Here is a 27,496-nt window from a genome sequence, read left to right as displayed (position 1 = left end):
AAACAAATTTGTCATAAAATATAAAAATTATTTACGTTTTTACGGACATCTGTCCGATCTGTCTTGTGCATGTAGTGTACCACTACCACCACAAGGTGGCAGTAATCTATCTGCCAGCTGTTTGCCAGCTTACAGTTCCGACAAAAACGGAGGAAGCAGATGTTGCGTGTTGGATTAGAAACGAGAGCACAAACAGGAGAAAGATGCACAGCCAAGGACGACTTCAAAAAGTAATCGAAAAATTCGGCCAGGTGAAGCCCAACCCCCCACAAGTCTGCTGCATCTAAGATCAGTTTTTAAGAGAGCGAGTTGGTTTAGGGCAGAGCTTCCCAAAGTGTGGGGCCCGCCCCCTGGGGGGGGGCGCAGAGCCATTGCAAGGGGGGCGCGGCATGAAAAGGGAAAAAAAAAACGCTTGGACACTGCTAGCATCATGGACAGGTTTTTGACGGGGCTCCACACGAACGCAAAGCAGGAGATGAAGCATCGCTGAATATGTTTCCAAATAAACTTCATTCTAAGCCAAAGACTAGAAAACCTGGTGAAGCATCTTCCCTTTGGTTTCACCTGCACAAGTGCCGAGGTAGGTCTCCCTGCAGAATTGGTTTTCCCTTCATCGGGAGCAGCGCTGGGCTCTCCAAATCACGGACAAACAGGATCCCACATTCTTGACTTTTAGTTCACAAACACTTCTTGTAATGACTAACTGCTCCTGACATGTTGGAGATGTTTGCTCTTTATACAGTAAAGTTACAGCAGGACACAAATAACATCAGGCTGATCCTGCCACGATCTGTTCCCCCTGTCCAAATCACAGACAAACAGGATCCCACAGCTGTTTATGTTTTTAAACCCATTTTGCACAGAGAGACATTTTTTGATTTGATAGTAATGTTGAACATGATTACACAGGAAAAAAACAACTACACGTAAAGTAATCACACCGTGACGCCTCAGCCTTTGTAAATGGAGGGACAGTAACTGCATGTGTATATGTAAGCTGTAAAACTGATGATAGTCAGATTAACAGTATTTTGTCTCTATCTGCCATTCTGCAATTCCTCTCATCTCATAACATGTGCACAGCGTGACGTGAAAAAAGGCACATACCTTTGACGCTGCGTGACCAACTCTGTATTCCTCGTCCACACGTAAACGCAAAAAAGGAGTTTTAAAAAATCTCCGTTTTCGGTGATTCAAAACGCCGTTTACGTGGACGAAACAGCTGCGTTTTCAAAAATACCCGTGTAGGTGCGGACGCAGCGTAAAAGAGTTAGTAGATTATTTTCGTTCTACCTGCAGATTACTTGTATTTGCTTAATTGTTTAGTAAATGTTTGAGGTGTGAATAAACCGCAGTGCAGCAAAATATGGGCGTGTGTGGTTGGAGGACGTGTTTTGCTTTTTTCTTGGGGGGGGGGACATTTTTCTTGTAAAACAAAGAGGGGCCTAGCGAAAAAAAAGTTTGGGAACCTCTGGTTTAGGGGGAGAAATTCAAAGAATTGACTTTAAATGTCCCATTTGTCAACATTTTATTTTGAAAAATCGTTTTCTGCTTACCAGTCCAGCCACATCCCATTCAAAATAAAATGGCTACATATCTGATCAATCAGCTGAGAGAAAATTCAGTTTTCAGAGCCTTCAAGCACAGATCAGTGGCTTTAATCATGGAACAACCTTTTTCCATGAAATGTGTCTTATTAAGTACTTGTGTTTTTCACACTGAGCGTACTGCAGCTGTTAGTAACAGATGTTGTAAATTACAAAATGATGTTTTACTTGAGGCACTTGCTTGAAATCATTTCAATTACTGAGTTCACAAATTTGTAGCTTATAGGTTTGTAATAATTCACTTTTGTGATACAGACTATAGTCTGGGCTCTGCTGTTATTTTCTTTTAGCTGCAGATGAATTAAATGATAAAAGATTAGATTGTATCTCCTGGTCTTCATGTTCAGAGTGAGATTTTATCCAAAAACGGGTGCTGCTGTTTCAGAGATGGGCTGTAAAGCTGTTGATATATAAACATTTTCTTTCTGTTTTCTGCAGGACCTGGAGCTGTTGTCCCAGGAATTAGTTCGTCTCAGTAAAGAGAGCAGTCCCGGTAGCAGTGCTGCTGGGTCAGGATGAGGCTATCACCTGGATTAATCCATGCAGTCACTTCCATCTCACCACTACCATTCACCTCAGCTGGAAGGTGTCAGCCAGACTCAGGCTAACACCTGGAACCAAGTTTTCTTCCTTACCCCATCTCTGCGCTAAGACCTGCTGTAGGCTCTGACTACTGCCTGAAGCTGTTATGTTTTCACCATTTCAGCCTGGGTTGCGACTAAATGCTGAAATAATGTCCATGTCATGCTTTTCAGCCTGGAGGAAGCAGTACTTTTTAAAGGCGTAGAAGAAGACACTGAATGGAAACACTGAGGATATTAAAAGCTGGCCTCAACTCATGTACGTCTATGTTGAATGTACTGTCATTAGAGCGCACTGCTCAGTTTGCTCTGAGTCCTGGCTACGACCTGCAGTGGTCACATTATAACAGACTCGTGCTTTCTGTTGTCTGTAAATCTTTGCTTTCACTGGTTTCTACTTTATGTCTTAACACTCTGTCTGTCTGTCAGGGCCTGGCTATATCCTGAAGGACGCTTATCCTAAACGACTGACATTGGTTCCTGTATGCAGTAACTCTGTTGTGATCTGATTATGTCCCGTCTGCTAACGAATCGCACATTACTGAGTATGTGGGCTATGTCTATGCTGTCAGCTGACCTTTTTGATCTTCTTAGGGAACCAAATGTACGATTTTTATGAGGTCCTCATGACACCTGAGTAGCCGCCCCCCCCCCCCCCCCCCCCCCAAATCTTAACAAAAAGAGCAGTTGATTTGCGATTTATTCTGAAAGTTCAGTTCGCCACTGCCTTGTCTTTCCTGCCTGCATGGTGGTCAGGTCTCTGTTGTGGTGTCCTCTATGTCGTTCAAACTCTCGTCCAGATGTGTTCACTTCTGACTTTTATATCAGTGGCTACGACCATCTAACCACCAACAGACCTCCAGAGCAGACCGTAGACTCTGAGGTGAATGACGTCAAAGACACCACAGAAACTAGGCCAGGAAAGTAGTACGAGGCTAGCTGTTTGTCAGCAACTGAGCTTTCAAAATAAAATACTTACTTTTTAAGCAGTTTCAACCAGAGAATGAGCGATAATCCACCAGCTGTTGCAGCTTTAATCACCTTTTCTTTGGTGAAACTCAAGTTTTACACGTTATAGTGAAACTGTGATGACACTAAAAAAAACAAAAACACTTCTTATTAAGTGTTTTTCTAAAAGAACTTCATTCCATAGGAAAGCTTGTTTGCTTTAACAGATTTAACATAACCACCAGAAAAAATAAATGCCTGTACCTTAAAGACTACCTACAAATGTTCACGTTAAACTTCCTGTTAATCTGTCAGCTGGTGTCACACGTTAACTGATTGTGTCCTTAGATTAATTAAGAGTTGCTTTATCTGTCTGTGTTGGGCTGTGGCTACGTCCAGGAGTTCACAGTGTGAAATGTCTTAGGCGTCACAGGTTCCAGCCTTTATTTATTGCTTTTTATACACTTTAGGATGCAAAATGGTCTCCCGTGTGTTTCAGCGCCTGCCACCAGAACAGTCATTAAAATTCATCAGGGATGGCAAAGGGATCCAGGCTTAGACTATTAGCTGGATTTTCAGACACAGTTTCTTTTGTCGAACCTAGTGTGACCGTGTTTCTGTGTTTCGATGGCTTTTATTCAAAATAACATCTCCGAGAAATAAAAACTGAAACGCTAAAATATTAAAACACCAGATTTTGTGATTATGTTTCCCTTTGTTTTAGTCAGGTTACTTTGGATAAAACCTGGTTTAAAAACATCATTGATGACAAACAGCAATCAGTAATAGCTGGACAAGGAAAAGTCTGCACAGCTTTAATTAGCGTGACGCAGCCTGGGATCCACAATGGTTCAACAAAAGCTAAATGACTGCCTTGGTGTGGTCTGTGTCTATATCCTGGATGAAAAGAGCTCTAACATTTCTTGCACTATTATCAGTTTGTGAATACTTCCCTCTTTACCGGAGTCACCAAATGGCACACAACAAAGACAGTTTTCAGGGTTTTTTTTGCTTTTCTGCAGGGTGGGTCTATTTCCTGCTCTATAATGTTCACTGACTTTGACTGTATCGTTGCATTTATTTCTGTTTCGTGAAATCTGACAGGAAGTGACAGACACTTCCCTTTTGCTTTGCTTTTGTTTCTTCTGGACTCTGGATCATGGGCCCTGACTACGCCCTGGATTATACTCTGCCCCAGGCTAGCTCCATCTAACTGGGCTGTGATTATATCCTGGACATTATGCTTGTAACAGATTTTGTGTTTTATGTTATAACTGCCTGTATATCACTGCTTTTTTTTGGTTTTTGGTTTTTTTTGGGTACACTGCAGCACATATCCAGCACCGTCTGATGTTAGGAGTTTAAAATGTCAACATGTGGGAGGAAAACTCGAGCTGTTTCTGGTGCAGCTTTAAGGATTTTCAAATCTTAAGCTCAAGGGTGTTTAAACCAAACGTTAAGCAACTGAAAATTTCCCCAAAATGATCACTTAGCAGTTGAGCTGCACCACAATCAGATCTTTTTCCACTTTTGCTTCAAAGATGGCACTAACTGATCCACTGGGATTGGTCTATGTGCTGGACAGGGACTCGGCTGGAGCTTTTTGTTTGTAATGTTTAAATCTGTACATAAACGCTGCGATATGACTTCTAACTGTATGAAAAATCAACTGCTCTATTTATGAAGCCGATAATGATCATGACGCTAATTATTGTAACTATGATGAAATGTGATTTAAAAAAAAAACTGTCTGAACATGATGATCACGTGTTCGGGTTTTTTCGGCTCAATTTTTCCAACATTTTACTGCCTTTAAATCAAAGCTTGATTTTGGCGATCTGAACGCAGAATTCTCCTTCATGCCGTCAAATATGCAGGACGAATGGTGGTGCCGATTAGGCCTGGACATTTTATCAGATTTTAGTTTCAGTTACGACTTTGCCTGCCAATGAATATGAAAGCGGATCTTATCAGGCGCGCCCCATTTCTAACAGGGCTCAGTGGTGGCATTTGATAAAGCAGCTCAAAAAGAAACCAAAGGCGTATTTCTCTTTAGTTTCAGCTTTGTTCCAACAATCAGTCCAGACTAAACCTTTCTAATATTATTAAATTCATCCAGTGTTGAGAAGTCCTACCAGACTGAAGTTTAAAGACTGTACAACAGCACAAAAACTCTCTGTGGGGTCATCAAGGGGTCACCAGCTGTTACCACCTAAAAGTGAGATGTTGCAAACAGTAAACATTGTAAAATATTGTAGGTTAATCTGTGGAGGATGATCTGGTTGCCTGCAGCCGTCTGTTTCTCAGTTGTTTTTGCCCGTCTGTGAGACAAAGGTTGGTTGTTGGCTGCAGCTCGCTGTGACTGTGCTGGATTGGCATCTGTCTCACAGACATCGGGCGGCTCAGGTGGTCGACCAGGTCGTTTACCAAACTTCAATCAGAAGGGAGTGGACGGATCTCGTCCTCCTGTGCATGTGTCAAAGTATCCTTGTGCAAGATGCTGAATCTCAATTCGCCCCTGATATACATCGGAGTGTGTGTGCGTGTGTGTGACGAAAGACTGGTTCGTTTACCATGATCATCACCCCCAGTACAACCCTGTCTCCTCTGTTACCCCAGACTTTATATTTTATCTGTTTGCCTTTTGAATTAATTTTTAAATTCAATGAAATCCATATATTTTTAAAGTATAAAGTGCCCGACACTTGTTATGAATAATATGAATCATCATGTTGAATAAAATCCTAATTTCGGAGTCTCCCATAATTTAGCAGCAGTGTCTGACCAGTTTGGGAGGCCCTGAAATTAAGATAAATGGACAGAAAAATAAGAAACAGAGGAGTGAAGAGGAGAAAGGGAGCAGTCGGGCTTTGAAGGATGCTGTAGGAAATCACACACAGGTGTTTTTCAGACTTTTAGTTCTTAAACATTTCTGCTAGTTTAATCAGTGGCACGGCATGAAGTTGAAGTGTTAGTTTTTCTTCTTTAGCTGGACAGTCCTGATCAAAATAACTGAAGAATTATTATTTTGAAATGATTTGGGGCTCTGTCTAAGTCCTGGATTAGGAAGGAGTCTGAGTTCTGGCACCACGTGTTTGAGGATCAGCTCCTAAAAATCTTCTAAAAGTTGAATGAAGTTCGGTTTCTTCGGAAGTTTCACTCTTCAGACAAACGTACAGGAGGGCAGACTCCGCCCTCTCTGCCATCCCACAATCCTCGCTGTTTCCTTTTTTTCAGAATCCAACTCTTTGTGTTCCCAGTAAAGTTTGGAGATGGAGGTCGAGCTTCGCGGCTCTTTGCAGGGAGATGCCGCCTGGCTCAGCACTAATTAGCTCTCGGGCGCTTCCTGTCCCACAGAGAGAGGCGGATTAAAGAGGTGACCGCTCACCGCAGACGGGGTCCACCTTAACGAGATAGCGCCTGATTGGCCAGGCTGTGGGTTAATTGAAGGGGAGAAAGTGATGAGTTTTAATTAAAAGGAAACCTCAGAGGGAGGCCGACAGCCCGAGAGCTGTATTTCTCTGATTCGTCACCAACTTTACTCTCAAACTTTTTAACTATTCATTTTTTGATGACACTGATCTGAACCTGCAGTTTTTCAATAAGAAACACTTGTTTTCTACTAACTTTGTGACTTTAATCTTCAAATTTTCATGAATTTCTAACCTTATAGAGGCAGCACGGTGACGCTGTGGTTTTGTTGCCTCACAGCAAGAAGGTTCTGAGTTTTCACGGGTTCTCTCCGATACTCTGGCTTCCTTCTTTTCTCACATATTAATCATATTCTGATTTTGTTCAGTTGTCAAATTTAGGCCTATATTTGGATCCAACAGTGTTATTGATGCTTTGCTCCCTAATCTTGTGAATCACTGCCTCATTATTAGTAACGTTTCCTAAACTCTTCCTCGCAGTAATTATCACTGTAACTAAATGTTTTTCAAAAGAAGGACAAACTGCAAAAAAGGCAGGAGACACTGGGAAATGAAAGAAGAGAGGACGGAATAAAAAATAGAAATGACGGGAGGAGATGAGTGGAGGAGAGAAAAAGGATGAAACGACCTGAGGCCTAGAGGGCAGGAAGTGAAAGAAGAGATGAGATGAAGATGACAGAGAAGAGGGGAGGAGATAAGATGAGGAGGTGAAACAGTAGCAAAGAGATGAGGAGAGGAAGGTTATCTTCTGGTGATCGTTTGCATTAAATTCACTCATTTCTGTTCATAAAGATGCTCAAAGAACCTTAAAGGGTCCTATAAACTGTCTGTTTTGTTGCTATGGGTTACATGAACTTTACACTCTCCGTCTCCATTGTAGAGATTTGAGGACTTGAGTATCTGGGTAAAAAGTGCAAACTCACTCTTCTTATTTCTCTTTTCTTTCTTTGAGGTTCACTTTAGAAATACACGTCAACGTTACGGTCTCAATCTCATCAGATGTGTCACAGCACCAAGCGCCAACCGTGCCCAGCTACTCACTGAAAAAAAATATAGTGCTGGGTTTATTTTTTATTGAAGGGCTGCACAGAGCGGATGACAAGGGCATGAAGTCCGACAGAGGAACAGAATAAAGAATGTGCTCAGATTTCAAAATAAAAGACCCCATGCAGAGTAAAAGTGCGAGTGGGAGTCATGCAGACCGCTTCACAGACATGAACCAGGTGCCCTGCCAGGGTTAATCTACCGTTTAACCTCGACATGCTCATGCGTTACACAAAAGTTGGATGTAGCCACTGTGACATCATAAAGTTTGAAGCCTCAATTTGAGTGTTTGGAGTTGGAGACAGAAGAGACCATATTTAAGAGTGTAACATGGAGGGTTTCATCTTGGTTAGCAAGGTGGAAGTCTCACAGACTCAGATACAGATACCTGCTGATTAGTGGTAATATTTTAGTACTAAAATACTAGAACTTCATTCACCAAGTGTGGAAGAGACATTTGTCGAACTGACCACACACAAAGCTGAAGAGCAGAGGTGAGACCTAATGGAAAGTGGCCACGCCTCTAATAATGCACTTAATTATTACTCACACAGACGTCTTACTTAGATGCTTACTTAATTCAAACCATTTTCCCCAACGGGTCACCAGGAGATGGATTTAGTTTAATTCTGGATTTGGTGGAGATTTCACAACAAACCGGCCTCCTTACTCAAGCTTCCCGTTTGTCCAGGCTGGGCTTGTCTTTACTCCCAGCTGTGACACAAAGACCTTTTTCTTTCCGGACACACAGGTCAGTTATGACTGCACTTTTATTATGAAAAGTAATATTAATTATGAAGACCAAAAGCTATTCTTGTAGCAGACTGCAAACCTTTTAATTCTGCTCTAAAGTTGAACATTTCAGCTATTGATGCCAGCCTCAAGTGGCCATTTGGGGAACTTCAGTTTTTCGAGCACTGGCTTCATTTTTTCAGATCACTGCTGTTTCCTGAGTAAAACGTCGTCCACACCGGCATTTCCAAAGTCAGACGTTCATTCATAACAATGCCACAGAACAAAGATTTGCAGACTGTGGGATCAACTTATTAGTGGATGTTTGATAAGTAGTCAGACTGAAGACTTGATGAGATGGAAGCGGACAGGCTGAAGCTCCTCAGGTGAAAAGACAAGCTGTCGTGTTTCCTTTTGGTTTGAGGGTGTCGGGGAACGTCCTCACAAATCCAGATGCAGAGACGTGTGTGAGGTCGGGGTGATTATGTAACTGGACTCTCTTTTTGCCCCGGGAAACCAGGGGCTTGCCGTGGAGATCCCCTCATATCTGAATGAGGGTGCGACAGTTACACGGAGAGGGAGGAGGAAGTCGGTTTACAGAGTTTAAAAAATTCACGAGTTTTCTCCTGCAGCAGACTGCTAAATATAGACTGTGTGTGTGTGTGTGTGTGTGTGTGTGTCCACGAGATACAGAATCCGTCTCCACAACAGAGAGTCTTAAATGCATCACAGGATGTTGGTAAATGATGCACCAAAAATAGTCAGTGGACATCATGAGGATGAACAGTAAACGCATCACCACAGCACACAGCCAAGAGACCAACAAGTCTGTGAACACATCACCATATGGTCATGCGAGGAAACACAGACACAACCAACAGACTGCAAACATGACGTAAGAAGGAACTGCATGCTGATGAATGCATCAGCAGAAAATCAGCATCACGAGGGAGAGCAATAAAGTCAAATATGAGAGAAAGGAAAAGAAAATGAAACTAAGGTCATCATCAGAGATAAGGAGGAAAGAAGTAAATGCATCAGCTGCACACACGCAGTAGTCCTCCACAGTAGACGCTAGCTGCATCACAGTGGAGGACATTGAAGGCATCATTGGCAAATTCAAGCAAATAAACCATGAATGAACTGAACCATAATCTGCTAATCTGCTGATTTCAGATTCAAAGTCATCTTCTCAGAGATGTTCGGACAGCTTCCAGCTGCATCTTTACACCTGTGTGTTCTGTGATTCACCTCAGAGGTGTGCAGGAGCATCGGAGCGGAAAGTTACTGAAAAAGTGGACAGTGGGAGAGTCCATAGTTGTGAAGTCCGAAGGCACTGTGGTCTTCCACTACACCACCCTGACGGGAAAACTCAGACGCGGAGCAACACAAATACACCGATCAGGCGTAAATAAAGACCACCGACAGTGAATGACGCGTATTATTTCTTCATCATGGCACCTGTTAGTGGGCGGGACTAAACTATGACGTCTTGTTTAACACATGATTCTTCTTCATTCTTTCTTATGGCCAGCAGGGGGCGATTTCTGTGGTTGTATAGAAATCAGATTGAACTCAGCAGGAAAACGACCTTACTGCTTGCTTGATGTTTGATTTCACTAAAGACTTTTCTGATGAGTTCATGGTCTCTGTAACAAGCTTTAAATTCTGCTGAAAGCAACACGATGTTTGTTTTGTGAATAAACGTCCACATTAGTATCCAGAAGGATGACAAACGCAGCTTTAAGGCGGGGCTACCTTGTGATTGGCAAGTTAAGACATCGGCGTGCACCCCTCAGTCATCACGTCTGTGGCCTCACTGCCATGGCCACATCCATCTTTAATAAGCAGTGCAGGACAAACAACAACAACCTGAACTCACATCAGCTTCAGACTTGCTGCGTTAAACGGACTTAACTACACACACACACACACACACACACACACTCAGAGTGCACTGTGGCCTCAGAGGCCTCTGAGTATTGATTGGACTCTTAGCGTGTGTAATGAAAGCCGCTGCGTTTGTTTTTAGCTTCAGACCACGATGAAGCTGTAGGCACGCGGCAAAGACACACACACACACACACACACACACACACACACACACACACACACACACACACGCACACACATGCAGTATCAGAGATGTACATGTCTTTATATAGACTCACTGTGAGCTGTGTGGGAGGCTGTAATTGAGAGGAAACAGCCTGAGGTCTGATTACACCACCGCTCTCCACTTTCCTCACTTCTTTCTTTCTTCATGTAATTTATCTTCTATTCACTTTGTTTCTCTTTGATTTGTTGTCCGGTCTCCTTTAAGCCTCCAAACCAATACCTGAACAAACTCTAAGTGGATTTCCATGAAATTTCATCCATTCTACCCCTGAGCATGAAGTTCAGATACGTTTGGGATTCTCTGACATTTCCTTTATTTGGACTTTTTAACCGAGATGAACCTTTGTGAGTGTGTTTGGTTACCTTCAAAGGGAAAAGTTGAATGTGTTGGAAAATTCTTTGTAGTAAGTTTTAGCTCAGGTTTTGGTCTCTGCCAAGCGGCACCTTCAGAGGGCGGAATAGGAAGCAACCTCAGACGTGCTCAAAACTGCAGTTTTGGTTTCACTTTACAGTTTTAATGGCACATGCATTGCTTAACAATATCAAAGCTATGCTTCATTAAGGGTGTGGCCTCATTGAGTGACAGGCAGGTGTGCTTGGTTTTACTGAAAGTCTTTCTAAGGAGTTAGCTGTTTGATCTTTACTAGCCAAAATTAGACTCCTGTGTAATATCACAGCTGCTGTGTCTCAAGTTGCATTTGTCAATACAGTTGCTATTTTTGAATGACTACACAGATGGTGCACCCTGGTCACTTCTCATCCTCACTGGAGATCGTTACGTAACAGAAAAGCCCCATTTCCATTAGTACTCAGACTGACTCGGCACAGTTGCTTAGAAGCATTGCTGTGACAATGACCACCGGTGTTGGTCAAGTTACTTGAAAAAAAGTAATCAGTAACTAATTACTGATTACTTCCCCCAAAAAGTAATCCCGTTACTTTACTGATTACTTATTTTCAAAAGTAATTAATTACTTAGTTACTTAGTTACTTTTTAAAAACACGATTTACAACCTGAATAGGTGATAAAGCGATAGATCTTTCAGCCCAATTCTACTTTTTCTCATACATCATACAAAATGTAATCAAATGGAAAAGTCTCTTTTTAAAACTTGTTTTATTAGTTTTAATCTTTTAACTTTATGCATCAAGCAAAAATTTAATTATATGCAACATTCTCTGACTGGAAGAAATTTGTTTAACATTTAAACCTATTTTCTGCACATTCCAGCACATAAAATATTTTTTGTGTTTACACTCATCTTTCAAATAGATGCAAGTAAAACACAGCAGAAAATAAATAAAGTCAAAGACTCAGCGGTCCTGTTGCTCTATTTTCACCTGTAAAGCAGGAGTGGGTAGGCGGAGGTTTACCCTGGTGCAGGTGTGCCGCGGTCAGTGGAAGAATCCGCGAGTTTCTCTGTGAGTTTCCCATTACGTCGTTGCGCACTCGGTGCTTGCTTGGAAGTTTAGGGTTTTTTTTCGCTGTAAAAAGAAGTTTTCTTCCCACGCACAGCGGACACTAATGTAAAATGAGGGGTACACTGTGCACAGGTTGGCAATCTGTTGTAGGGCTGTAGTGAAAAAACTTCATTTTTTAAATTCAGAAAGGATGATGATCAAGCTACTATTTTCACCTCATTATGATCCTCATTTAAAGTAAGAACAATATAAGTGTGCAGAGACAGATATGTAAATAAATGATAACCCAGAGAGCTGCATCGACCCCGAAAGTGACCCGAGCTGCACATAATTCATGAAGTCTTAAACATCAGTGAATAATTCCATACATCAGATCTGAGCACAGGATCATGAACCCAGCAGCATGTATGAATCAGACGTGATGAATAATAAAATCTGAGGTTCATCTCTGGGTCACACACATAGAATGTATGTCCTGCTATAGATCTAAATCTGATTTCATTCATTTATTCTCTGCATGCTTAGTTACAGTATTTTAAACCTCTGACTGTTTTAACCCCCGAGCCTTCGGGACTGTCATACTCTGTATTTTCCCAGTGACTTGGCTGAAGGTTAAATAATTATTCTGTTTCTATAATTATTATGTATCAGCTGAAAGATTAAATTGAAAGATTAATGAGTGAAGCCTGCTGCGTGCTCACTCAGTATTTGTTGTTGGTGCAGGTGTGTGTTGTGTGTGTGTAGTTCAGACATCAAACCAGACTGACCTAACTACCAGGTCACATGACCCTACTGTCTGTCTGCCTCACCCCCCGCCCCCTCTTGTCTTTGCTATGTGACCTGATTGGACTTAATGAGGTTTCATTGGTGCAGCAGGATCAGGTTCCCCAGAGCTGCTGCAGGACGACTCCTGACAACTTTACAGTGAAGCTGCTTAGTTTGCTTTTTTCCCCCAGCATAACATTTTTTTGCACTTAACAACAACAACAAAAATATATATATAACCAGACTATTTACAGTCATGTGGAAAAAAGTAGTAGCCAGGTGCTGCCAGTCAAATGCACTTGATCAAATCGTCATCAGCACCTGTAAAAGCAAAAGTCCTGGCGTGTCCTTAGCACAATGCTAAGGAGGAAAGGCTTCAGCAGCAGGTTTAGAAAAGAAACTGTTGCTGCAAGTTAGTTTGAAAAGGGTCATACATACGACCATGATTCTAGATTATTCACAAGGCAGTTTCCAATCTTCCCAGGAGTTGACATCCCAGCAAATTCACCCCAAGGTCAGACCGGCAATGCCCAGAGAAACTGCAAAAAATGAAGTGAATCATATCTACTACAGGCTGTAACAGGCTCGCTGAAGCTAAAACCGACCTGTGTGGTTTGATTCCACAGAAGAGGTGGACTCTGTGCACCACACCTGCAGTCTCATAAATGCCCACACCTGAGTTTGACCCAAGGAGCACATCCTTACGGTCAAGCACGGAGGTGGAAGCATGCTTTGGAGATCTTTCCCCCACTGGATGCTTCCTGTTCATTGGGAAAGTTATTTTAAATGTTTCCTCAGCGAATTAATGAACATTTATTTAGATTTGTACGTTCTTGTTTTAGTTTGTCCTGCTTACTGATCATTTCTACCTCAGGCAATATTATTAGCATCTCTTTTTGTCTCCACTGCACATAGAAGTTTATCCTGCCTCCACCCTACACCAGCCCAGCCCTGATGCCAAGTGAGTGTTTAGTAAAACAAAACACTACGAGTGTCCCAGCTGGCAGACAGGACGACCCGTCGTCACCTCTGACAGCCGAACACAAACTGAATCTGGGGTCGAAGCCAAAGCTTTACAGCGCACAGACAGAGGGTCAACTCAGCGCGTCACTGACTGATCCACAGGTAGATAAGGACGACAGGTAGGCTGATGGACACACGCCGAACATAATGAAGCCGTCAGGCTGAGAGAAATCCTGACCCTGAACACCTGAACGCCTCGCAGACAGAGCTGCTGCAGAAAAGTGAAAAAAGACATCAGAGCAGATGAGCATAGGACACAGGGCCGGACATTTTTATGATAAAATTATAGTAAAAAATATCATTTTTTCATGGGTTCATGGGTTAATTCAGTAATGTCTCATTCAGATGCTGTGGGACTCAACATTTTCTCGTGTGAATTTGTACTTTGTGAACAACTGTAATAAAATGATAACGTTGGTTTTGGTCATTATGTATTCACGCTCATAGAATTAAATATTGACCGAACAGGTGCAGCCTGAAGCGTTAGCTTAACATGCCAGCCCTATTTTTATAACCTGTTCTCAGCCCTTTCAGCAGCAACCCCACCCACATGTGATCATACCTCAGGTGTAACCGCTTAGCTCGTTCACTGTGGCAGCTTTGCTGGATCCATCTCTCAGACTTTCAGGATTTTAGACGCTTCTCATCTTAGGCTGACAGACCAGGTGATTTTTTTCTCTTTATTTTTTTCCTTTATCGTTTTCTCCACGATCCACTTCACAGTAAGTGGTGGCATGGCAGCAAGCAGATGGTGAACACAGGCTGACTATGAGCACCGAACAGTGCGCATCATGAACGTACTTTCTACTCATGTATTAATGAAGGGTGAGCACAGTTTTGGGACATCGCGTCCAACAGCTGTTTGTGAAAACTGAATAACCTAAATAATGTTATTCAGACTTAACTATTCTGCCACCTATGGTCACGAGCTGTGCGTAGTGACCGAAAGAACGAGATCGCGGCTAGAAGCAGCGGAAAAGGGTGGCTGGCCTCTCCCTTAGAGACAGGGTGAGAAGTGGGAGGGGCTCAGAGTAGAGCCGCTGCTCCTCCACATCGAAAGGAGCCAGCTGAGGTGGTTCAGGCATCTGACAAGGAGGACACGCCTCCTGGGTGAGGTGTTCCAGGCATGTCCCACAGAGAGGAGGCCCCTGCGCAGACTCAGGACACGCTGGAGAGATTATATCTCTCGGCTGGTCTGGGAAACCCTGGAAAAATGTGGCCAAAGATTGTTTTTGAAAATTAGTTTATTAGTTAGTTAATTAGTTAATAGTTAATTTCACAAGTTTAAGTAATTTGTAATATACAGTTTCTCTTTGCATCTGTTTCAGAGATGATTAAACATGTGTAGGAATTAATGTTCATGTCTAAGTCAATGAGACGTAAGTCTACGATGGATGATGTGTACATGTCACATTAACAGGATTTCCAACCCACATACGCAAAACTGCACAAAACACAGAAGTCAGATTTAACGTTTTTGTGAAGCTTTTTATTAAGAATCAATATGAAACCTTTAAAAATGCTTTAGGGACATTTTCTGTGTCATTTAACTCTATTGTGAAGACTTAGTGTTGAGCTATGTGATAAACGGGATGTAGGATATTTTGTTCCATTCGGCTGAATCACTGGATAATACTTGTTCTATGCATTTATGATCACAGCAGAACAATGAGTGCCGTGACAGTCATGGTTCTGCTGTGATTGCAGGACGGATGCACATACAGATAAACGAAACCATTTTATTTAATGGAAAGTTGAAGTCCAAATTCTTCCACAACTACAAACACTGAAAACAAACTAATATGTTTCATGAAATGGAAAAAATAGATTTTACTGTTTTGCGCGAACCAAACCTGATGAACACTTGATGGATTTATACCCTTTTTTTCCCACCTCATAGTTACACGTCCACCCTCATGCCTGCTGCAGATTTCAGTCCAGGGTTCATGTTTCATAACATACGTGGTTACTTTTATTTTTTCTTTCCCCCATGTAAATACAGTAGTTACATTGTTACACAACTTGCATGTATTTTAAAGAGGTTTTCTGTTAGCTGCACCGTTGGGCAGCAGACAGATTGAGAGGGACGGCTGCAGACAGAAAGCATCGTGTTACATATGAGAGACAAACGGGTCTGAACAGGTAAGACTGTGCAGGGAGGATGGATGGACAGGTGAAATGACAGGTAAGAGTCACAACTGATCCTGTTCCTGTGGTGTGTGACACTACAGCCGGACACAAAGACCAGGATCTGGGGGCCAGACAGGCAGAACCACACAGAGCATCAGGTTTCCTTCGTCCCTCAAAGTTTCCACAAACACTCAACTGCAGACTGACAGACACCTCCCACAGCAGGAGTTTCAAATATGTGGTGGGCGGTGCCTGAATCAGCTGACTGGATGTTGTTGCAAAGTGTGAAAAATCAGTGAGGTCACTAATTAAAATGTTTTCAATAAAATGCTGCTGTTCAGTCTTGACAGGCTGAATCATAAATACTTCATAAAATACTCCATGAAGCTGCAGGTTTTGGGCCTTTCTGTCACTCTGATCTGGTTCACAGATCACAGAGTGGAAGACACTAGAAATACATAGGTGCTGGTCAGTGGGGTTTTAAACCCAACAGGAAATAGAAATATTGATTTTTCACAGCTGAGCTTTAAGTTCCCCAATCAAATTTATTGGCACACCCACTCCAAATTAAAGACATGGGGGTTACAGCTGCTCCAAGACCGTAACAGTAACAGTAACAGACTAAACTAATTAAATAATACGATATATTACAATATATCAATTATAAATACCAGGAATATTACAGAGGTGAAATATTGACCACTGACATGTGACTGTAAAACTTTGTCATTTGTTATTTTACTGTAGAGCGTTGCAATGAGTACAGTGTATATTTTGGAATCTAGGACTTATTATGGAGCTCTTGTACTCTGGAGACTATGAGCGCTCAGAGATGCTGTAAAATATGGCAAAATAAGTTAAAATGAAAATAAATGGTCCCCAATTTGATCCCCACCTACACTTGATTCGATAGACCAAGTTATTTGTTTGGTAAAACAAATATGAAATCAGGAAGCTCAGTGCATTTGGGTGTGTAGACATGATCTATTGAATCTCAGACTCAGCAGCAGAACATGCTTTTAACACAGCATGTTAGTTTGTGCCTGACAGGCTGGTGTTAGTATTTAAAAACTGATGAACTGTCTGGATTTTCTCACACAATCATCTTTAAGGTTAATAGAGAACGGTCTGAAGAAGAGAAAATATCCAGTGAGTGGAAGTTTTGTGGGTGACAATGCCTTGTTGATGTCAGAGGTCAGAGGATAATGGCCAGACTTCTCTGAGCTGATGGGAAGGCAACATCTCTGGATACACAACACGTCAAACCTGGAAGCAGAAGACCACACTGGGTGTCACTCCTGTTAGAGAAACTGACTACAATTAACACAGGCTCACCAGATTTGGAGAAGATTGGAAAAACGTTGCCTGGTCTGATGAGTCTGTTTGTGCTGTAACATTGGATGGTAGGGCCAGAAATCGCCATAAACAACATCCATCCCAGCTTGTATTAATGGTTTAGGTTTCATGGCACACTTTGGGCCCTTTAGTGAGCCTCAGTGAGCATTGTTTAAAAATCGCAGCCTGCCAGGATGTCCTTGCTGACATTATTTTATGATCACAGTGCTGCTTCCAGCAGGATACCACATCTCAAACTGGTTTCCTGAACATCACAATGAATTCCCTGTGCTTAAACAGCCTCCACAGTCACCAGATCTCAGTCCAATAAAGCACCTTTGGGTTATTGTGGAACACCACAGTCGCATCATGGATGTGCAGCTGACAAATCTGCAGCGACTGTGTGATGATGTCATGTTAACATGGACGAAGATCTGCGAGGGACGTTTCCAGCATTCAAATCTTTAATCTGTGCAGTTCAGAGGCAAACCTGGCCGATCCCAGCACAAGGAAGGTGTGACCAATGAAACGAGTGCATGCATTTGACAGTAAGTTTGCATCACTCCTTGAAATACAGCCCAGTGAGTGGGTCAGGTGGACTGCTCTCAGAAGGTTTCTTTTGCTTTTTACAGTGTCTATTTTTTAACGATGGCAGATTATTAAATATACACATCAAAATAAAGGAAAAATACATTGTCACATATTCAGGCGATAGACAAACTTATGAAAAATAAGTTTCATGTACAGATGGAACCTCATTAACACTGAGAGTCAGATCGTCTCTGCAGTCGTCACTGCAAGATAAAAATACGTCTCAGTCTCATTGCAGCTGCTGTTTGTGCGACAGCTGAGGGAGAAGATGGATTTATGTGGCACAAAAACGGCACCATTTGTTTCCATTAGTGGGAATCAACAGTTTCTGAAATTGAAGCTTCCAGCTGAGTGATATTATTCATGTGACATTAAAATATAGTTTTTTGCAATATTTCAAAAACATGGTGTAGATCGTGTCGTGGCAGCAAACTGCCGTCTTTTTTCTCACATTGAGTACGGTGGACACACTCGCCGTTTAAACCAAGGACAGCCGCTTCTGTCAAACTGCACTTGAGCTCTTTTGACTCTAAAAATAAAAACGCCACAGTTTTCCTGGTAAAGTTCACTGACCTGATTTGATTGGTTTCTCTGTATTAACATTAAAGCAGCACAGACTTGGTAAAATCTTGTCATGTCCCATTATCTAATTGGATTTCCCGAAGATAATGTCATCGCCTGGGGCAGCAACGGCGCTTGTGATTGGTCAGAGCTGTCAGCCTGCAGCAAAACGCATTTTAAATTAATGTATTTTTTTTGATATATTGATTTGAGCTAGTTTATGTTTTGAATGCAAATTTCTCTTTTCATCTTCTTCTCCGTCTTTGGTTTCCTGCCTGCTGTGTGTAAAGCTGCCTTTGTGCGGCTACATAAGCCAGAGAGAGAAACCATTAGAAGCTTTCTTGCGCTCCTCCTCCAACCGTCACTTCCTTATTTCTCATGTATCTACTCCATCCTCTCACTCTTGACCTGCTCCTCCTCCTTGTATCAGTGGGTAGATCATTAAACTGACACACCAATAATTACTTCTTCGTGTTCTTTTTCTTCTACAGTCCAATTCTGTGAAACACCCCATTATCCACCCGCCTGCACTCTCTCCCAGCTTCTCTGAACTCTCATTAATTTTGGCTCAGCTGAGACCACCATGCAGCTCTCTCTTTACTCCTCTCATTTCAGTCCACTTCAAACAAATGTGACTGAAATCAGCTTTTAACTGTTACTGATCAATCACAGCCTCATTACAGTAAATGGCTAATCTGATGTAGGGTTAGGATGTTGTTTATGGCATTTAATGGTACATTAAAAAGCGTTATCTTGTGTTGTGATACAATTTGAAATCATTTGGTGTCTTGTCGTTGTTACTTCCTGGTGCCAGGCTGTGATAAAGGCTGCTTCACACGGTTTTTCATGATCTCAGGTCTTCACCTGCTTTCTGATTAGTAGCTCTGCTTGTTAGGCTGCAGCTGAATAATTAAATGAACATAACTGCAGCTCCACGTTGCACGCTCCTACGTTAATGTCATGTGACACTCTCACAAACAAGAACACGGTTTAGAAACGCAGCGTGCTTACGGGAAAGTAACAGTGATCTGATTACTTTTTGGACAATAGCAATCCATTACTTTACTCGTTACTTGAAAAGGTAATCAGATTACAGTAACACGTTACTTTTAATGTGTTACTGCCCATCTCTGGTCATGGACTACACCGACTACACCGACCGCCTGACTGTGCGTCTGTTGTGTGTGAGTCTTTTAAAGGATGTTTACTCAGTGTGTTGCACTTGCGGAGTTTATGGATGCTGCTTTCATCCATATTTGATCACTGCCAAACAAAAAATCACCATGGAGACATCTTTGACGCTAGTCTTGACATTCAGACTCACGGTTGACATCACAGCGGCTATGTCAATCTTTTATATACATATTAACGTCCGTAAATGTAGAACAACTTTTCCAGAGCAGCCTGATGGGCTCCTTTTAAGCATTAACCGAATCATAGCTCGGTTAATTTGTTGCTTCTGACAAACAGTTTATTATAAAACACAGTTGGAAAGCTTAAATATTAGTACACTAATAAATGCTCCAACTTAACTGTTCATGTACTCTTTATGTAAGCTTGTGCAATTAGTGCAGAGCTGAATTTCAACTGGGTCGGGCTGAGCAAAAGCAAAACAGAAATCCTACACACTGGTGTGAATACAGATCACTTTCCTAGAGTACGATAAGGTATCGGTGTCTTGTCTTTAGCAGAGGATGTATTCTCTGCATGCCTTTGGCGGTTTTAACCTTTAAATGCATATTTTTGCATCAGGCATCAGGCAGTGAAACTTGCCTTTTTTTCTTTGACGTATGCTTGAATCCCTGCAGGACACATAAACACACATGAAGACATTTATTGTAATTTCTCAGCTGCACCACAGCTCTGAGATTCTCAGACACACAATACAGGTCGCACATGTTTTTGTTACTTTGTGTCTTTTTAAATGTTTTATATCATGTGTTGCGCTGACATGTGTGGTGTTTGTTCTGCACCGCTCTGAAATCTTTTTTATTGAGTTTCCAGCAAGAAGTCTGAACATTTCACTGCAGATGCTCGGGCCCAACGAGCCCTTGGCGTTTTGGAGGGCTCGGGCCCGGTGAACATGTTGAGTAATCCATCCACGTGTGTATTTTTGTGAAACTGTGGCAGGAAGGATGGTATTGTGTATCTCGTGCAGCTGGAGTCTGATGTTGAGGACGACAGTTTAATTATAGAACAAGCATGTCAAGAAGATGATACCAGCCTCAGAGTGAGGGCTGGCTCAGGGCGCGTGTGGGTGTTAACTATAGATTTGATTTGATATTGAATTTCTTTCTAAACAAATGACAGTTTTGTCACCGTGGACCAGACAGTGCAGAGTGACGTGGGTCGCAGCTGTCTGCTCGGCTTTCCAAAACGACCTTCAAGGCACGAGTACAGTAGCCTAGAGTGCTAAAAATAAATGTCTGGGTCTTCCTGCACCGTGAATTATTTACTCTCATCTGAGTTTTTAGGAGAATCTGATTTCGTCCTGACACAGTGCCTAAAGTGCAGCTCTGTGGCCTCAGATCACTATCGGCTAATAAACCAAAACATTTAGACACTGATCTTCTGAATTTCCTTCATTAAATCAGAATTTAAACAATCAAATTAATTAATTAATTTTCAATTAAAAGCATCACAATAGGCTTTGCTTTTAACCCTCGTTACCCTGACCCTAACTCAAAATGGTCAGTGAGACCCTGATTTTTACAAAAGAAGAAAGAAAGACAGATAAATAAACTAGAGGGACAAAAAATGTCCAAAGACAGAAGCAAGATAATGACAATCAGAACTCCAAATAGACACTGAATGACACAGCACATCTGTAGGACACACAGCTGGAGGTACAAAGGGATATAAAGATGAACGACACTTCTTTGGTTTGTGGTCGTCTTCTTATCTCGTTCAGAGTGGAGGTCTTGGGGGGTTGGTTGTTACGTGGGGGGGTTGACACATTGTTTGTGCCAGGAGCCCTGGGATTGCCTCCCAGTCCATCCATAATGAAAAGAGTCCATGATGCAAAACAGGATGGGAATTAAGTCTCCCAGTTTGTTTCAGTGCATGAATGAGTTAATATGAATGAATATGAATGAGATTTAGAGACAGTGTGTGAATGACTCTGTGTGTGTGAGAGACAGAGACAGAGAAAGGTAGAGAGGATTGCGTGAGAAGGAAGTGCGTCTTTGCTTTCTCTGTAAATGTAAATCGACCACTCACTGACCTTCCAGTGTGTGTGTGTGTGTGTGTGTGTGTGTGTGTGTTCAAGCATATAGTTTGCGTGTCAGGATCTGCATCTGTTGGCCTCTGGTTGCCTGATCGTGTGCAAAAACACTGTCGTGCAGTGTGTGCGTGCGTGTGTAACATCTGCAGTTTTCGACCTCCACACTGAGACATTTAGTCTTTAGATTGTTGCGTGTTGAGGATTCTGACTTGGTTGTAAGGTCAAGGTTATAATAAAGTTTGTGTTTATAGTTGTGTGTGTGCACCATAAAGACTTTTTTGTCTTTAAAGGGAAATGGCCTGTATTTCTATAGCCCTTTACTCGTCCATAAGGACCCCAAAGCGCTTTACATATCCAGTCATCCACACATCCACACACTGGTGATGGCAGCTACATTGTAGCCACAGCCACCCTGGGGCGCACTGACAGAGGCGAGGCTGCCAGACACTGGCGCCACCGGGCCCTCTGACCACCACCAGTAGGCAATGGGTAAAGTGTTTTGCCCAAGGACACAACGACCAAGACTGTCCAAGCCGGGGCTCGAACCGGCAACCTTCCGATTACAAGGCAAACTCCCAACTCTTGAGCCACGATCGCCCCAAAGACTAAGAAAAGAAGCACGTCTTAGAAAAAGAGTAGCAAAGTCAGATGTTTTGACATTCTTGGTGTCACCGCTCGGGGCAGCGGCCGTATGAAGAGTGGAAGGAGGACTCAAATGCAGCACTTATTCAGACGTGAGGGTAATTTATTAACAATACCAAACATAAAGTGGAGATGGCAAAACAGAACTAAGGACGAACTAAACTGGGAGAAACTACACAAAGGAGTAGCAAACCTGAACATGAAGGGAGAACACCAGGGAGAGCACGCAGGGGATTTCACAGGGTATGAACACAGACGACGCGACGAGGAACAGAGGCAAACACACACCATAAGTACACAGAGAGACACTGGGAATCACACGCAGGTGGGAGACACAGCTGGACCTGGTTAACCTGACGAGACAGGGGAACACTGACACCAGGGACCAATAGAGGGAGCACAAACCCAGAACCCAGTATCTAAAATCCCAAAACACAAACCATCCCAAAACAGCCCATGAATAATAAAGAGAATAATAACAATAAAGAACACAAACACAAAGTCACTGAGTCATGGCCGCAGGACCTTGACACTTGGTGCTTTGTACTGTGAATTGTTCCTTCAGGGATGGATGGCTGCAAATGTCTGCCCTGAGGGAACACCACCACAAACGACCAAGACTGGGATTCTCTACAATGACAACAGACGCTCACAGCGTGTTGAAAGTGCATGAATTTTGGCTGCATAAGTGTAATCATCCCCAGGGTCAGACTATTAACACAAAGTTATTCTGTAATGCCTGCTGTGGAAGGGGTCACACAGTAGACAAGCACACCTTGGAGTAAAATATACTGTCTGATTGTATTATTATCATGGGAAATTTTGTTTCAAGAAACATGAATTAACATTAATTTTGCCCACTGCCATGAGACTGTTAGATGGTGGCAGTAGAAACACGTCTAAAAAGCCTGTGATGCTTACATGAGCATATGTAAGCATCACATAGGCAAGCTCTGACTCTAAAATCTGCAGTACCTCTTGTAGCCACTTGAGGCTGACTTGAGCAAGAAAGTCAGTCCCATAGACTCCTATTTTAAAACGGCCGAGCTCATAGCAGAAATTAATTATGTTCACAGCTTAATACAAAAACTAAAACAAAACAGTTTTGACTCCATGAATATTTCTCCCTTGCAATTGCTCTGCAGTGGGTGAACTTAAATAACTCACCTTTTTAATTCTATCTCCATTATGTGGGGTAGACCAACATGTGCTTCAGTTCTAGCATTTTATTACTCTGGTACTTCATAATATCTATATGGATGTTAATTTTGTTCTTTATCGCTCATCTATCCAGTCATAGAACAGGACCTGATGACTGCAGAAGCAGCCCACCCAAAATCAGATACTCCAGTAATGGCATTAGTATGACTGGTACTGATTAGCATGTCTTTATATCTGTTCCAATGTAGTTTATAGAGATGGCTTGCTAAACAAGCTTGCTAACATTAGCTGATCTCATACAAAGATGGTCTCTACTGTACAAAAAACACTCAACACGGTGATTTCAGAGACTCTTTCCTCCAGCATAACCTACCTGTTCCTGCTGAGCTGGTCCTTCTTTATCGGCGATCTCACCACATCAGCTCACCTGCCCGTCCAACTACGACTCTGTTCACTGGACTCAATCAAACCATTGGTCCCCATCTAAGAATCCTTCTGTGCTTCTCACAAATGAGAAATCGTACTCGACACAATACTCTGAAACATTCCTCTGGACTCCTTACCTGGATCAACCCACCTCTCCGCTCTCTCATTGACACCGGTCCCCATAAACCAAACTGTCCTCTGGAAACCTGCATGCTGACACATCTTTCTTTAATTGCTTGTTGTCTATTTTATACACAGCCTATGCATATGTCACTCCCACGGTATGTTTGCTGAGACTTTGCACAGCTTAATTTTAGTAGATTTGCTTCCTCATGCAGTGTGACCCTCAGAAGAGTATCTTCTATCATTCTGTCATTCTCCTTGTTTTACTCTTTGCTTTCCTGTTGTTTTCTGCTCATTTTTCTCACCTCTTTTTAATTGATCTCTTTTAATCTTTAGTCCCCCCTTTTGATCTTTCTATCAAATCAGATCATTTATCCATCTTTTCCTCTTCTTGTTGAGGTCACTTTGTCTCATCTTTCTCTGTTCATCCTCCTAACAGTCTTCTTTTCTCTCTCTCTAGTGTTTAAACCCACAAATATAGTTGCACACATAGTAAAAGTCCTTCTCCTCCTCCCTCTGCCTGCATTTCTTCTCTTATTCTCCTTTGCTGTAGATATTCTCTCTCTCTCTGTCCATATCTTTTTACCCCCTCCCTCTGCTCTTCCGTCTTTCAGCCTTTAAATGCAGGACTTTGTGTCTGAATTTGGCTCGTTCTGTGTGAGTGGCTCATCTATCTTTCATGAGTGTTAAATTATAAACTGTGGGTCACTGCTCCGCCCTCTGCTAACATCCCCTTGACTCTGAGAGAGACATAAACTAGCAGAGAGAGAGAGTAAACAGTAGATGGATATCAGGCCTCGATGTTATCGGGGTACTTGCTGGTGTTGTCCATTCTCCATCTACCTTGCACTCAAACATTATACTGGGCTCTTGCTCCTCGTCTGTAATGGAATGGGATTCTGTATCATTTTAGGGGATCTGAATCATCCTAAAAAAGACCTTGCTGCTCTCCCTTGGCACGTAAAAAATAGTTTCTGCACCAAGTCTCTAAGATGTTATCAGAGCGTTAAAAGACTCTTTGACCTCTTTGAACACACCAGGTCACTGTGATCCGGTGTGTTCCCCAGCCAGTGATTGCTGAAGTTTCTTGGGTTTCAGGTGAAATCAGTCACAAAAGAGCTACACCAGAAACCTCTTTGCATTTGTTTTGGTCACCAACAGACTTCTGTTGCTGCCTGGAAGACCCCTAGGTACCCTGCTTGTCTGCAAACACTCACCAACTACTTTCCAAGTGATACTTGGAGATGTTTGTCCTCAAGATAAAAGTTTCAATCAATACATTTCAAAAGCCGCGGCTCATACTAGCAAAGAGATTTGCTGAAAGGATTGCTTGTGAATGCTTTGTCACCAGGTGAAATTTGCATCTAACTTCTCTTTGTGACTATCAACAGCAGCCTACAGCAACCACTTAACAAGTCGTTGGGAAATGCACACGTTCTCTAGCAACCAGTGGCTACTAGTCTTTAGGCCCCTATGACTGGTAACCTTGCAACCAGTTCCACAGCAACAGCTAGCAACCTCCAGCAACCAGTCACCAACCAGTCAGGGTATGCATAGTTTTCCCTAGCAACCTGTGGTTGCTCGGGGGCCACTAACTAGTCTCTAAGCCTCTTTGGGCCTTGGATAAAATCAGAGCAATCAACAGAAATCTATGGGAGGATCTGTTAGACAACACAGTGCAGGAGAGATTTAAACCGTAGAGATTTTAAACACTAGATATTTGACTTTGTCTTGGCTTTCTGTACCCGTAACTCAAAATGCAGCGATTTTTTTCAACTGGGTGGAACCAGACAATCTGTGTTACTTTGTGCACATACAGTAGAAGTATAACTTGTTTAAGAAAAATGTTTTTTAACTTCATCTTGGGCAAAGTCAACAAACTTTTTTTAAAAGCTTTTTTAACTAGATTTGATTCCACAGAAGCACAGAAGGCATACAGTGCAAAAGTATTCGACCCCCTTGAACTTTTCCACATTTTGTCACATTACAGCCACAAACATGAATCAATTTTATTGGAATTCCACATAAAAGACCAACACAAAGTGGTGCACATGTGAGAAGTGGAACGAAAATCATACATGATTCCCAACATTTTTTACAAATAAATAACTGAAAAGTGGGGGTGTGCGTCGATCCTGCTTGCTAGATTTAGCTCATAATTAACAACATGAGCAGAATTATTAAAACAAGACATAACGTATTGCTTACCTTCTCATATTGAAGTCTTATAGCTATCCACCGGTCAGCCACTGAACTGCATGCATATGTTTAGTTTTGAAGTTTGTTCCAAGCTAGCTGTTTTGCTATATTTCCAGTCTTTATGGAAAACAAGGCTTAGCACAAGAAATACAGCACTGTGCAGATAGATTGACTATTTTTTAAAAAACTTTGATATATTTTTTCATGGATTGAAAATGTAATTTTTAGACAATGTAAACTTGCAGAATGACGATATCCACTAGTTGATCACAAGAAATTGTAATCAGGGGAACTCCTGTTGATTAAAATAGAACTAAAATTAAATTAACAATATTAAAGTATCATTCAGTTAAATGTAAATCACATAGGAGATGTGTAAAAAAGCTGTGAAACACATGGAGGAAGTAAAAGCTTTATTCGCCCTGGTGTAGTGAGCTGTAGTTTATTGGACAGAGATCATGAACTCATGGTGAAATGTTGGAAAGTTTTTAAAACTGAGAATAAAATTAGTTTCAGAGAACTTGTGTTATATTTCAGAATTCAGAACTTTTGGCTTCAAAATACAGGTTCATCCATTAATAATACAGCAATATAGACAGTATTCCTAATTCAACAGTTGAATTATTGTTGTTGTCAGAAGTGTCCTACTTTCTGAAAAAGTAATCTGGTTTCCCTGAATGGAAAACGCTGAGACACCTGGCGCGCAGGTGTAGCAGGGCACCGCTCAGCTAATCCCGGCTAACCTCCACAGAACTATTTACACCTCTGCATGAATGATTCATCGAGAAGGAACTCTTATAAATTACACATGAAACAAACTCTTAGCTGCTGGGTACATACTACATTAGCACAATCTCTCAGCTCAGCATTTACAACCTCAGGCCCTCTGCAAGAAACACAAAGCCACTTCAGGTTTTATTGCTGGACTCTAAAAAAACATCATCTGATTGGCTGAAAGACGTTAGAGTGAAGCTTTTTTGTAGGAGAGTGGCGTGTTTCCAAAGTAAACTCCTGCACCGAGGGTAGGGAATACTTCACAGTCACTGCCGCTTTTTTAATGTCCAGAGTGAAATAAGCTTGACTTCATAGATCATCAGTACATTATACACATCAACACAGTCAGTGAGTTTATTAGTTTTTCTCTCTGGAGGCTTCAGACCAGACTATTAAACAAGGAGGACGAGCGCGATATTGGAGATGATTCAACAGGGATGACAGAGCGGCGTGGCGAAGTGTTTGTTGATGAGATGAGTTATAAACTTATGACCGATGACGGCGAGTGACTCTTTTGCTTCGGAGTGAAATGAAAAGTGGGTGTTTTGATGACGGAGCTGCTGTTAGGAGGGACTCCAGATGTCTTTAAAGGCTTCTGCAGATACCAGTGTAACATACTGGCTGTGAGTCAGTCCGGAGCTTACCATGAGTTTTTCATAG

At 42.0% G+C, this 27,496-nt stretch overlaps 1 protein-coding gene across 2 annotated transcripts in view; it reads left to right on the top strand.

Moving 5' to 3' along the window:
- The window catches only part of gripap1 (GRIP1 associated protein 1), a 42,084-nt gene extending 39,240 nt beyond the window's left edge, over positions 1-2,844 (top strand). For both annotated transcript variants that reach the window (XM_042224471.1, XM_042224472.1), the window contains one exon: positions 2,046-2,844. In XM_042224471.1, coding sequence (XP_042080405.1) covers positions 2,046-2,126 — 81 coding nt within the window. In that variant the 3' untranslated portion in view covers positions 2,127-2,844. The remainder of the gene's footprint in view (positions 1-2,045) is intronic.
- The last annotated feature ends 24,652 nt before the right edge of the window (positions 2,845-27,496 follow it).

Source organism: Haplochromis burtoni, unplaced genomic scaffold (assembly GCF_018398535.1).
Source record: "Haplochromis burtoni strain Fernald_Lab_line unplaced genomic scaffold, NCSU_Asbu1 Contig_138, whole genome shotgun sequence".
NCBI lineage: Eukaryota > Metazoa > Chordata > Actinopteri > Cichliformes > Cichlidae > Haplochromis > Haplochromis burtoni.
Note: the sequence above shows the minus strand (reverse complement) of the source record. Positions and strands in the feature narration are given on the sequence as shown.